At 40.6% G+C, this 14484-nt stretch overlaps 2 protein-coding genes across 2 annotated transcripts; both read left to right on the forward strand.

Moving 5' to 3' along the window:
• Positions 1-1707: 1707 nt before the first annotated feature.
• On the forward strand, positions 1708-9839 carry LOC310930812 (rhombotin-1-like). Its single transcript, XM_083893862.1, has 5 exons — positions 1708-1817; positions 2717-2930; positions 6292-6417; positions 6739-6847; positions 9830-9839. Exons 1-4 carry the CDS (start codon positions 1796-1798, stop codon positions 6842-6844), a joined length of 468 nt encoding a protein of 155 aa, XP_083749988.1. The 5' UTR covers positions 1708-1795; the 3' UTR covers positions 6845-6847; positions 9830-9839.
• Positions 9840-11660: 1821 nt separating this feature from the next.
• Positions 11661-14484, forward strand: ric3b (RIC3 acetylcholine receptor chaperone b; the record flags this gene model as incomplete). Its single annotated transcript, XM_083893954.1, is given in 7 exon segments — positions 11661-11781; positions 12735-12961; positions 13122-13200; positions 13315-13408; positions 13741-13871; positions 13986-14219; positions 14222-14484. Coding segments are annotated over 7 exon segments (1149 nt in total).

Genomic DNA, 14484 nt, shown 5'->3' on the forward strand with positions numbered 1-14484 from the left:
TGTTGCTGCAGCAGCAGCCCCAGGCCAGATTATATGAATCTTACTACACAAATAAGAAGAATGATATGACATGTGAAAAACACAGTAGTTACTCGATGAACTAGGGAAAGGAAGAGGTGAGCAGAAAACCAACCTCTGTTTGTTACAATCTACAGTCTCACCATTAGATGTCACTAATTCTTGCACTGGACCTTTTCTGCATTAATGTTACTTTCTTATAGCAGAAGTATAATCATGATTCACTTAGTTTAGTTTTTTTTTTCCTATTATTTTTATAATTTTCTTTTTTTATATATACATAAGTTAGATAAAGACCTAATTTGATATACTGTACACTCTTTTCCACCAAGAACCCTTTTAAAACCCTTTATTCAGGAAATGAGTTTTAAAGGGTTCTCTGGATCATAATGGTTCTTACTGGAACCATTAGTGTTACCAAGAACCCTTGAAAAACCCTTTCTTCGGGAAAGGGTTTTTCAGAAGCAAATGGTTCCAGGTAGAACCTCAGCCCTTGTAGAAGGACCCTTTTGGAACACTTATTTCTAAGAATGTAGATCCAATCCAATCCAATTTAACTTTATTTATAAAGCACTTTAACAACATCAGCTGACACAAAGTGCTGTACATCAGAGATAAATAAATAAAACATACAAACGTGTGACCTAATTGAACAATAAAACATACAATAAAACAATAAATATCAGCGTACCTGAAAGGTTGTCTTTCTCCTTCGTGAAAATTGGTCCATTCGTGCTGCTGAAGAAACATGGTGGCACAAGATGGCCGCCCCTATAAAGCAAGGCACATTAAGGTACACATAAAAGTCTTATTCTACAGTTACTAAAAAATAAACCATTTTAATTCCAAAGCAGTTTCACACCTGTACAAACATCCCTAAGGGCAGTATATTCAACGTGTGTCAACAAACCCTGCTACATGTTACACAGGATCTTTAATTATTAAGCGACTACTTTTTGAAACTTAAGTCAACATACAGTATATAAGGGACAACATACCTGTATGGTCACGCGCGCTCTGGTTAGAGACACATGTTTGCTGACGCACGCGCACGTGCGCGCATGGGAGGAAAAAAGAGAGAGAGAGAGAGAGAGAGAGAGCTGAAAAGCCACAGCTTTGACTACAAGGCGCCCTGGAGATAATTGGTGTCCTTGGAGTTGAATAAGCTCATTCTAAAACACCTCAGGCCCGAACTGTCCTGGTGTGTGGCTGTCTATTGAATAATTGATTCAGAGTGGGAGGGGGCGGTTACTATCAGATCTGAGCATAATGACTTTATATAATTAGCACGCAGCGTTGAAAGAACCATTTGACTGTGAGAGTTTTTTTTTGCGGAGAGGGAGGGGAGGGAGAGAGAGAGAGGGCGAGGGAGGCTCAGTCAGTCTGTGCAGAGGAGCTCATTTGAGGGGAACAGCCGCAGCCTGCGCAGATACACAAATGCTTATGCACTGACATCAGCTCAGATAAAGCACAGCCGCTCTTGATTTGAGGACACGCCGCTTCTGTCTGCAAGGTGATACCCGGGGACGCAGACCTCATCCATCCACACGGGGCTGCTTTTACGCGCAGAAAGCGACTCTTGCGACCGTTACTTTTGTGTTTTTTTTTTACTCCACATGAAGAGCGGAGCTTTTTAGTTCGAGCGCCTCCGGCTTGTAATTTACACACGGACGGAGTCAAGGAACCTCTGTTTATTATCGCTGAGAGGGAGAAGAATTAGAAGAAGAAGGGGGAGGCTGTTCCTGCTGTTGTTGGACTGTGCTCGTTTCAAACAAGGATGGTACTGGACAAGGAGGAGAGTGAGTACAGAGGCACAGCTCACTTTGAACTGACACAGATCACGTAAACGCTTTGCAACGTAGCCTCCTGAGGTTCGACTGACACTGTCAGTGTTTTTTTTTAATGTTCTTAATGAAGCGAGTTAGTTGTTGCTGTGGGAATACAACACAACTAATACAACACAAGCTATTCCAGTACAGCACCACATTAAATGACACAATAAACAACGAACAACAATAACAGAGTCTAGTGAAATGCAGTAAACTGTTGTTAGGTGTACCTAATAAAGTGAGTGTGTTTCCTGATTGATAACATCAACATCTGTTAAATGCTCATTAATAAGGCAAACGTTCAACTATGAGTAAGAATAATATTGAAGTTATTGATAGTGGATTTATTTTTGGAATTTGCATGATCACTCTAGTATTTGCCTGTGACAATTAAATATATAATAAATCTCCTCTGCCTTATTCTAATTAAAGGTGCATTATGTAATACATCTAAAGCAACTGGCCTTAAAATCCTCCTAATATGTCACAGAGACTCAGGAATAATGTTCATATAAACTGAAACAAACTGAACTCACCAACAACAACAGTATAGCCAAAATATTTGCATTTGAAAAAAATATTTTGCAGACTGCAAATCATGTTTATGTTTTGAAATCATGTTTTGGCATGTGTCGCCACCTACCGCCGTCTACCAATCATTGCAGTCAGTAGAGTCTCAGCTACCGAGCAACCACGGGTTGTCAGTTATTTCTGAGCAACAATGGCGGAGAAAACGAAACCTAAAAGACCTCGGTATTTTGAGTAACCGTTTATGGCCACATTCTTACATATGGCGCCTTTAATTTATCCCAATAGACTGAATATGTGTTCCCGGGTTTAACCTGTTCCTCTGTTGCTCTTTTTGTCAGGTGTGTCTCTTGTGTCCCTCCAGTCCAGAGAAAAGTCAAGGGGCTGTGCAGGCTGCAACGGGAAGATACGAGACCGCTTCATGCTGCAGGCGCTGGACAGGTACTGGCATGAAGATTGTCTAAAGTGCGCCTGCTGTGACTGCCACCTGGGCCGGATGGGCTCCACCCTCTACACTCGAGCAAACCTCATCCTCTGCCGCAGGGACTACCTGAGGTACTCCTAACCTTTCAAAACAAATCATTACAGAGGTCAAGTTGTGGCTGTATAGATCCACTGAGGATCCAAGTGAAGGAGAATAATCTGATAATGTAGGTTATTAAAGAAGCTGTCGGAGCAGAGATATCAAATGTAGTATGTGTGAGCCTGTACCGGGAAAGGGAAACTGAAATTCTCAAATACGGCGCTGCACGTAACAACACAAAACAACACGTTCTGTCGATAAGGCGAAATAATGACTCTTTAATTAAGAAAAGCTGTTAGTGAAAAAGAGAGGAGACGGCCAACATGTACAAGAACGCAAACATTATCAACTGCTCACAGATGTTTTTACCCCAAAAGTGGCTTTGCATAGAGGAAGTATAATGTTTCTTAGAAATATGCACTAAACACTTCAATAATAAATCCAATATGAATCCAAGAGGGTTAACACATCTTTAGTGGAGTCTGTTTTAGTCATCATATTGTGACGCTGCACTGTTCATCACACAAATCTTTCTGTTGGACTTGATATGGAACACATGGTTCCCGCACATTGACCCGTGTATTAACAATTACAGATACTACAATTCACTTCAGATTGTGAGGTCATGGTTTGCAGCGTGGAAAGTTATGCTTAATGTTCAGATGGATACACTGTGAAAACACTGTCGCTATAGGCAATGGTGACATGAATGCTAATATTAACAATACTTTTGGCATCGAAATGCCACAAACAAGTAAGCATGCTACAATATATTGCAGCTGTTGTTATAGTCCAACAAAAAACACAGAGTGTTTATGGGTCTTTCACTCCCAGGGTAAAGACCAATTTATATGCTTATGATGACGGACGAAACAGAGCAATACCACCGGAAATTATGGGGGCAGTGTTGAGTCAATAGTCCAAAACAACTGTAAGCGGAGCTATCTGGTGAACCAAGTTATCAAAAGTCGCAGCAAACATACAGAAATATTGAAAATGCTTGGGATCGATCTCTCTCTCATCGGCAAAGCCAACAAGTAATGTTCCCCATTAATGGGACGCCTTGCATTTAGTGGTCTTATATGCCACGGCCAAGAAATCCGCTTATGTTTCAGTATATATCGGATCAATAACACCCTTTTTAATGTTTGTTGATGCTTGGTGATGGTTTCTCGGCACCACCCTCTAGAGGAAGTAGTGTGTCAATGTCCATAAAACTCAAGAGACTTTTTTTGGACGTATGTTCGTAAAATCGATGAACACGGAGTATAAGTGGGCCTTTAATGAGAAACTTTTTAAGTATCACTCAAATTGTTGTCCAATAAGGAGCCAGAATTCTACAAAGAGGCAGAAATAAATAAATAGTTGCCGAAATAACACGGAGGAGTGGTACCTTTTGTTGTCTCTCTGCTAATATAAACTAAACTAAGCTATAAGCTATGCTAAATTGAGCTAAGCTAACCACCTGCTGCTTTGCGTCTCAAATCGGCTAATCTCTAACACATGTCAAACTTTTGCTTTTAAAGTACACAATTAGAAGTGAGTCATATTTAACACATCTTGAAGCCCTTAAACATATTTTTTAGAGCATATAAATAAAAATAAACATTTGTAGATTGTCTAAACAGCACACATTTAGCTTTGAGGTCATTCAGCCCCTGTTCTGCATGACTGTGATTCAATACACAATTAATATAGGATATGTTTTAAATTTAATTAGTATTTAAACAGGTTTCTGCCTCAACAGACTTACAAGTGTAAATCTCAATGTGTGTTGAGTGTTCAAACCAAAATCTGGCTCAAACGGCTCCTCTGAGACTTTTCTACCCTTCATTTTCTTGTCTGAAATAACGATGTCTGGTGTCAGGTCAGCAGGAGAACTCCTGATATCTCAGCCACATTGCTGAACTCATGTGTTAGTCTCATGTACAATCCAGCTGGATTTGGTTGGAACTAAGTCTCTCATTAGCTGCACTGCACTTAAGAGACCAAAACCTCTTTTGACAGTTAAATTGGCTAGATTGCCTCCTGTTTTCCTAATCATTTGCGAGGGTGCAGACCAAAAAGCCTTTGAAGAGCGGGATTAGAACCATGTGATTTCTTTTAATTGGACCATTAGTAGAGAATTAGCATTGAGCTCCGCAGCCTCGTTAAGGAGAAGGAAAGACCCACCAGGTGCCTGTTCAGGACTCAGGCTCGTTAGATCAGAACATTCTGCTAATTAGAAGTCGTTTTTGTTCCCGTGTTGTTTGTCACTCATTCGATGACATTTTTTATTTGTCGTCCAAGTCTGTGGGACACGCATGCTTGAGGCTTTTCCTCATTTTTTTTCCCATCATGGTTCCACCTTAAACCTCCTTTTCTATTTGGCCTCAAATAGATTATGGAAATCGGCCGTGGTCACTTAGCTTCATGTGTGTCAGGCTCTCGGGGAGCCGTTTGTTCATTCTTTTAGAGGTGAATGAGAGGTGAAGCAATTTGCAGCTGGTCAGCACTGAGTCACTGAGTATTAAAAACAACATGGGGTTCGTTCCCAGGTAGTCTGAGGACAAAGTTCAAATGCTGTCACATAAATTGTTAGTTTCAGAAAAGCACCATAAATTGACTCACAGGTTTGAACCTCAAACAGTCATATAGGGCACAAAAAAGTCACAGGTTTATAAATGTTCTTATATCATTGGATCTCTATGCAGTGTTAAGGATTTTATTTTCTAACAATAAATAGAAATGGTAGTTATGATTGTGGCAAAAATAGCAAAATACCCTGTTATAGCATTGATATATTATGCTAGTATTGTCATAAGCAGGTAAATGATGATTATTTCTGTATATGATGCTTCATAGCATCATATACACATAATATACACATAACTATCATATATTTACCATATAACACAGACTAAAAAGAATAATGAACTGAAGAATTAAACAAAAGTAAAAACACAAAAATAAACATGTCCATTAATTTAAATGTAGCATAAGCAGAAGTGTGATACTCAAGTGAGAAAATATCTTCTCATTAATCAATGAAGTATTTATTTTGATTAACGTGAAACTATGGAGACTCTACAAAGTATATAACCAGCTATTATTTTAAATTCATCTCTGGTTTTAGCTTACATGGTGACATTCAGAAAGTCCTACTCTGAATTACAACTATGAGGCTTTTTTCAACTTGACTTCTTGTATTTATGGTTTGCACAATAACTGCATTAGTGTTAGAGCATCATAATCTGCAGGGAATTAAGTTGTGCTTGAGCAGACGCAGGGCTCTGTTGAAGTTCTTTTTAAGGCTCCCTTTCATTTCACAGTTTCTTACCCTGTAGATATCTTGACTGGTGCATGTGTGTGTCCAGACTACAGGTCTGTTTGTTGCCCTCTGTGCCTCTGCAGGCTCTTTGGGGTGACAGGGAACTGTGCAGCCTGCAGTAAGATGATCCCTGCTTTTGAAATGGTGATGAGAGCCAGAGACAACGTCTACCACTTAGACTGCTTCGCCTGTCAGCTCTGCCGCCAGAGGTAAGATTAGGGCAGCAATTAGCCAGGGTGATCAAATTCACTTGACTTATTATGCAGTGGTCATCATGAGCAAATTACCAATGCATTGTAATCAGGACCTAATTAAATTTACAGCAGAGTCTAAAACCCCAAAGGCTTAAAGACTTTGTATATAACTTGGATAGTTAATCAGACAGCAATCATGCAAGATTAATTTTCTGATTATCATAGCGGTGGATGTGTGCTGAAAATATGCCTGAAATGCTCCTCTGGGAACTCATGATTCACTTCAGCTCCAGTAAGAACCAAGACCCAGTTCTATATCTTTGTTCCTCTCTGCAGATTTTGCGTGGGAGACAAGTTTTTCCTCAAGAACAACATGATCCTGTGCCAGCTGGACTATGAAGGAGGCCATCTTAATGGCAGCGCTGAGAGGCAGCCTCACTGAGAGGTAATATTCTGATGATGATAAATTACAGGCCCAGACAGCTGCTCTGACAGTTTGAACTAAACCATGCAGTGAGGTATCTGGAAGGCAGACAAATGAACTCGCGAGCTCATCCCATATATGACCATATGCATGCTCAAGACTTAAGACCAGAGGCTGTTGAAATCCATGCCAAGACCTTCTGTTGCTTTGAAAAACTCTGCATTAAATCACATTTAACGTGTATGCATAAACATCATGTTTTTGTGCACTTTACAATGATCATTTTATCTAGATTATGTCGCTGCCAACTCAAACTAATGTATCAGGTTTTATTGAAAAACTGTAGCATACATTTTTTAGCCTGCTTTAGCAGAAATGTGAGCTAATGGCGCCCGACACAAGAATCAAACCGAACAATGCCGAACTGTAGATCCGTTAAAAATACTTTAAAATCCTGAAGACATGCGTTAATCTTCAACATTTACCAAAGAAATGTCTAAAATCTCAACATTGAATAGAGGAGTCTGGTGTATTTAGCGACAACACTGATGCTATCGCAAGCGGCGAGCCGCATCACAACCCCTTCTGACGTATTTCAGTTCAGTGACTGTATCAGACGGAGTCTGTGCTCCGGTCAAGCAGGAAGTACTGAACGAACAAATCTTTTTAATGAACCGAGTCTAATGATTCAGTTTCACCGAAAACAACTGCTTTACAAGTCACCAGTCACTAGTTTGCGTTTGTGTCACGTATAAAAAAAGTCACAACAGTTTCATGCTGCCGTGCTATGATGCGATGGTACTATAGTAATAAAGTAAAAAATAAAACAACAAACCTTGCAGTGCCGTGCCGTGCCAGGTATAGTGGAAGTTGATGGAAAACCTAACAGAGGTTAAAAAAAAAAAAGATGTTTAAAAGGGGAAAAATGGCCTATCATGAATGATAATGGTCTGTGTGGATGTTGAATGTGTTAAAAAAAAAAAAAGACAACTGCATGTCTAACTTCATATGAAAAAAGATGTGACAGACATTTGTGTCATGAAAATGACACAAATGTCTGTCACATCATGAAATACCCATGAGTGTGATGATGAAGGGTCCTATTGAGACTACTTATGAAAGCTTAGAAGTCAGTCACAATACAGGAATCTGTTAATATTTCACCACAGAAAAGCCATGACATGGTGAAGACACACCATTATTCAAAATGACAGGGTCAGAGAACGTCTCTGTTTATCATAATTGCTTGAGTGAAATTGTGGAATGGGAAATGAGGAACCAGAGATGAAGCTGAACTTTTAACAACATACAGTGTTATTATTATCATTCATGTAGGGTGGTGACATAACTTTCTATTTTCTGCTACTGAGAAAATGTCTGGATTTAGAGAGAGAGGCTTCATTACACAGGCAATTAAACTCAACAGTCCAAAAGCACTTACCCTTTTGTGTTGTCTGACTCAGCTGCATAATGTCATCACCTCAAAAAGAAAACACATCTGTTCTTGTTACCTGGTTGTTAGATGACGTACATAATCCACTGAAGGCCAACTAGGCTGCAACGCAGTGGAAGATGTGGAAGATGTGGAAGATTTGAGCTGTGTGCAGAGAAAGATGAGAGCTGTGTCATGTCTGCAGCAGACTCATTTCACTCAGGTTAAATGTTTGAGACTCTAACAACGCGGGAAGCTGCCTGCAGGTTTACATGTGTATAAAAGGGCAGGTTTAAAGGGCAGACAAGTGAATCCAATTGCCGCACAGCATTGCCTCAGTTGTAGCTTTTGAGGGAGGATTTTAAAAGGAAGGTTAAAAAGCAAGTGCAGCAAATGGCACAGAATCCACAGGTATGGAGGTTTCAGGGTTTGCTGCGGCTCAGAAACGCACCAACCTATCATTAACTGTACCACTGCATTACAAGAAATACAGTGCCACATCAGAGCATTTTGACTCTTGATTGATGTCAGGGTTCATGTTTGAACAGCATTTCCATTTTCTTTTTCAAAATAAAAGTCTTGATATAGGACGTGAGGTACTGAGATATTTGCATGAAGTACACTGTGTTTGGAGTTTCAATAAGAACTATCACTCGAACACTTTAGTTTTGGATTTCAGCTGTTTTCTTGATTTAGGTATTCATGGTGATAGATTGATTTCAACTCGATTTAAACACATTGTAAGCAAATGACGATGAAGGTGATGACATTTCACTGAAATACCCTATCTCTGTAAGCCTTTTGCTGTTTATTGTGTGAACAGCGTTAGAAACTAAGCGAGCACAGAAAAGTATTTGCACCTCATGAATACTATGGTACAATGTATGCAGTGTGTGAAAGCCCAGGGATTTAAGGCTTTTTGAGGCAAATAAAGAGTTTAATTCCTCAAAGAGATTATCAAGGTTTGGAAAATGTGATTAATTTTTGCACAAATGTCAGTCTTGGGTGATACAGCTGGTGCTATTCTATATATTTTTCTCGTCTTTAAAAATACATATATTTTTTTTTTAAATTTATATTCAAAATGTACACGTTAATCAACACTTCCGTGTCACAGTGAGCTGGATGGCCTCCAGCTGCTTTCCTTTGGTGGGATGTTGCGGTACTAATTAACCCTTATTTTATTTCTATTATTTATAAATTATTAGATGTCATATAATGAAATGTGTATGCAGTATATCAGTATGTATTTTTTTCTCCAAAAAGAGATAACTTTATTATCTATTGAAGATAGTCTTGTAGCAAATCACACAACAATGTATTCATAGAGTTCTCTGAGGGTGGCAGGGGGATGGAGCCGATTCCAGCCGACACTGAGCGACCACAAGTCACCGCTCTATGACGAGGCCTATCCATAATGTACACAACAATGTATTTGATGACAAATAAAAAATATTATACTATAATTTGCAGATGTGCAACTTTGATAATAGGTTTTTGTTGAACCTCTGAAGTCACAGATTGACCTGGACCTGATTCATATTCTTCTTTCTGTCGCTCTCTCTCTGCAGATCAGCGCAGAACGACTGTGCCAGCTGGACTGTACAAACTCACAGCAGCTTCCTGTTTCAGACTTACCCAAGTGTGCAAATGACATTGATGGGACACTTTGCCAGCAGTCCATGTTTGAACTCTCTATGGAAGAGCTGCATGGTAACTATTCTGAAAACTGCTGTTTCTGATAAGACGGACCAGGCATCAACTGAGATGGAATAATAAAACAATGAGGAGGATTTTCCAGAGCACTTAATGTGGACTGCGGTGGTTCTGCCCCCAATTTCTTACATTCAACAAAAAGATAGAGTGAAGCCGTGTTTGCAGATCATTTGTAGAGTTAGTTTCAGCAAACTTGAAACACTAGACGGATGGTTTAAGCCAGTCAGGCCACACATAGCATCAAACAAGTCATCCATCAGAGTAAAATAGCAAGTTCCCAGTCACTGAGATGTCTTGTGTTTTGTGGTGAACTCCACCCATCTGGCACGATGGAAGCCCCAAATCAAACTGAAATACTGTATATTTACATATACTGCTTGGTTCAGCTGAGGAGAATCAACTGAAAGTTGGAGTGGGACTTCTAACTCAGTGCAGCCTTATTTCCACTTTCATCTCAAGCTGTTTTTTCTTTTCTTGACTAATTAAACTGAACTTTCATTTCCATTTGTGTGGTCTATTACATATTATCACATTTACGATTAATAAATAAATAAAATAATGTCATCTATATTTTAATGCTTGAAGTACACAAACACCCCTTTTTTTTTATTATTGTTGTACACATTTCCAATACAATGGAAAATAAATGTGTTTTGGTTAGAATTAGTTATTTTTGCACACACACCAACAAGTGATAGTGAACGTGACCTCTGCATTTAACCTGTTACACACCAGTAGTGAACACACACACACAAGCGGGAACAGTGGGCAACTTATCTGTGTCTGGAGGGAGTATGTGCCTTGCTCAGAGGCACATCAGCTCTTCCTGGGATTGGACCAGCAACCTTCCGGTTACAAGCCCAGTCCCTCTAGGCCATGTCTGATTTTGGTTCAGTGTTACAAAACTACATTTGTGATTACAAGAGGTGGAAAGATTACCGAAATGTTCTACTCAAGTTTTGATCAAATTTAAATAATAACAAAAATCAAGTAAAAGTACTGGTCTAAAAATGCAGTCAAGTAAAAAAGTAGCTTGTTTAAAACGATTGTGTCATGAAAAAGGCAAACCTTTACAAACGAAAGTGCTGATAAAATATGTAAACAACACAACATTTATCAGCCAAAACGGGTCAAAAGTCACAAACGCTTTAAGTTTCTCATTCACACAAGGACCTTAAATCAGTGTCAATTCACCTGTCCTCAGAAAACATGTTTTTACTCAGTAACAGATGTAATTTAAACGTTGCTAAGTACAGTACTTCCAAAAACCCATACTCAAGTAAAAGTGAAATTACACATTTTATATTCAATAAAAAATGACTTTAAAAAGTACAAGTACACAAAAAACCCTACCTGTAATTCATTACTTTCCACCTCTGGTTATTTCCGTCTCTGAGCAGTATAGATATGTTAGCTTAATTAGCTTAATTATCAACACCTGTGAATTTCTGACTGACTGGTCAAAAAAAAGTCAAAAACGGTCGCTTGGCGCCACCCAGCGGTGAAACACGATAAGCACACACCCCTCAAACTACTTCCGTCCTCTCAGTCAACACAAGGGAGGAGGACGACATCATTGACCGGCCTGTGTCTCCGCTTCCGTCCCCTCACCGTGCACCTGCGACCAAAACCCCGGGACGCGTTGTGTTGTCTTCGCAGACACGTGACCGTTTACCTGTGTTCGTGATGGGGATGTCCACATTCCAGAAGGTGACCCTCGCGACGTGTCTCGTGCTGTGCGTGGCGTTGCTGCTTCCCAAACTGCTGCTGTCTCGCGGGAGGAAGGATGCCGCTGAACGGCCGGAGGGTGCGTCACCTTAGCGCTTCTCTGTCGGCCGTTTCTGTTGAGAAAAAGACGACGCGCCTTTAATATACTGGCTCAATTTTTGTTTGAAATGGCGATAACGATGCTTGTTATTTTCGAGTAGAATAGGTGGTGTTTGCAGTTACTCTCTCCTCCCTGACAGGGGCGCCAAAAACACCACTGCCATGCAGCCACTTTATTGGGTAAACACAATAGTACACAGGATATTTTCCTAGAGATGGTTGTGCATAAAAATCCCAGTGGATTAGCAATTTCTGTAACAGCCAGATTAGCCCGCCTGGCACCAACAAAGCATGCAACTGCATGATGCTATAATTTCACTATGACACAAAATCTCTGAGGAATGTTTCATAGAGGTCCAACCTGGTGCGAGCCAGGTGTACCTAATACAGTGGGCAGTAAGTGTTTGTGTAAAAATCAAGTTATTACCATCATTTTGCCTTTAGCACTCCCTTAAATCTTTTCAGTTAAAGATTCAACAAGGTGCTGGAAACATTCCTTAGAGTAGAGTATGTTTTGCGTATCTGTAAGTTGTAATGCACATGTGTAAACGGTAAACTTAGGCATAATATTGTTGAATTTGCACTTATTTTTTAGAAATGCCAGGTTGTTCATAATAGGTTAAGGGAATTAATAAGGGAAACATTGGGGGTTCTTGTTTATAGGTTATTATGCTGTTATTTTACTGGTCTGGCCCACTTGAGACAAACTACACTGTATGAAGCCTAAAAACTAAAACTGAAATGCATCACCTGGTTGCTGCATGTTGTTTTTATTATTATTTGTGCTTACATGTGATGTGGAGAGAGCCGGCAAAGCCACATAATCACCTTTCCTCTCCAGCAGGACGTCTTGACCATGTCGACATGCCCGATGTGCTCAAAAGTGCTCAATCAGAGAATGTTGTTTGATATCCAGTGGTCCTTTCTGTCCACGTTCAGGTCGCTTCCCTCCGATGATGCACCGACAGTCGGCCTCTGAGGTCCGAGGCCAGAGGCCCGGGAGTTCTGGCTTCTCCAGAGCCAACAGCCCGGAGACTGTAGCCAAGGCAAAGGGAGCGGGACTCGGGGTAGGAACTGGAGGTAAATCTAACCTGGCAGGACAGATCATCCCCGTGTACGGCTTCGGGATCTTACTCTACATCCTGTACATACTGTTCAAGGTGAAATATTACAGACACAATACACACAAGTGCCTCAAAGAAGAGCATCCCCAAATGTTGCTTTTGTCCTACAAATAGTACAAACTTAAATGGAAGTAAGATTATAATCTTAACAACACAGTCATGTGCTCTTGAAACCCTGTTCTTTTCTCCCTGTTAGATCACGTCTAAGGGGAACAACAAGCCAACAGAGGGCAGGTTTCCTTCAGTGCGGTCAGAGAATAAGAAGAGGAAGATCAGTGAGTAGCTTCAACTTGTTTAGGGAGGTTTCACTTTTAACTTTTGATTGTTTTTGTGTGTTGTACCTCATTTAAGATCAGAACATCTGTTTCTTTTCTTCTTCCTCCCTCCAGCTGACTTTGAACTGGCTCAGCTGCAGGATAAACTGAGAGAGACAGAGTTGGTGATGGAGAATATTGTTTCCAAAGCTCACCACAGTCCTGACAGGTGTGTGTGTGTGTGTGTGTGTGTGTGTGTGTGTGTGTGTGTGTGTCTGTTACTGATGAATCACGTCATCAGTGTCTCGATTGAGCTTGTTTGGTAGTTTTTTTTAAAACAAAATGTAGCACCACATGAGCTACCCTCAAAAATATTTATTGTACTGAAATACAAGCGTGGCAATCTAAAAATATCAGTTTCCAACATTTAAGTATTGCATTTTTTTACTGGCATAGAACAAAGTTAAACATAGATGTAATGAGTTGCTTATTGTGTGGTTTCAAACTCCGAATTTTAACAGATTATAAACACTATAATGTTCAGGTGTGTTTCTGTTGCAGGGTGAAGGGAGTGATGGCGGATCAGGAGCAAAGCCTCCTGCAGCAGCTGACTGAGATAACCCGCGTGATGCAGGAGGGCCAGCTGGTGGAGGGCATGACTGCAGGAGTCAAAGCCCAGGACGCCTGGGAAGGTATGTCAACAGAAAAAAAGAGATTTCGATCTCACTGGTTTCTACCTGGTTAAAGGTTAAATGAAGAAATAAAATACCCACATAGGCTGTAATCATCCTTGTTTATACTCACAGATTACCCTGAGCAGCCTGAGCAGCCTCATCAGTATTGGGAACACTCCCACTGCTGTTGTCAACACAGTCCACAGACGCAGATGGAGGCGGAGATTCCCGAAACTGCTGAAGTAAAAAGTGATTTGCTGGAAAACATTCCTGCTGAGGACATTACAGGAGGAAGTGACGCTAAGGAAGCAGAGGGTCTGAGCACAGACGGCGTGAGACAATCTGATTTGACACCAAGTAATGAGGAGACGTGGGGCTGCAGGGCGAGTTAGGTATAAAAGAGAGGGTGAACCTGCATGAACACAAGGAGAGCGGTGGTAAAATCGATCTGGGCGTCCCAGAGGAGGAGCTGGCCGGTGTCCTGAAGGAGCTGGAGCTCACACTGAATGTGACGTCCATGATTGAGCAGGAGAAGATGGAGGACCTCACCAGACCCGTAGAGATGGAAGCTGCTCACAGCCAGGTCAGACGGAGGAGCAAGAGAAGGAGAGCAAAGAAAGCCACACACTGA

This window comes from Microchirus variegatus (genome assembly GCF_963457635.1).
Source record: "Microchirus variegatus genome assembly, chromosome: 8".
Classification (NCBI taxonomy): domain Eukaryota; kingdom Metazoa; phylum Chordata; class Actinopteri; order Pleuronectiformes; family Soleidae; genus Microchirus; species Microchirus variegatus.

Coding starts and splice junctions, on each gene's coding strand:
- LOC310930812 (XM_083893862.1), top strand. CDS start 1,796: ATGGTACTGGACAAGGAGGAGA. Junction 1,818..2,716: donor GGTACTGGACAAGGAGGAGA/GTGAGTACAGAG, acceptor TCTTTTTGTCAG/GTGTGTCTCTTGTGTCCCTC. Junction 6,418..6,738: donor TGTCAGCTCTGCCGCCAGAG/GTAAGATTAGGG, acceptor TCCTCTCTGCAG/ATTTTGCGTGGGAGACAAGT.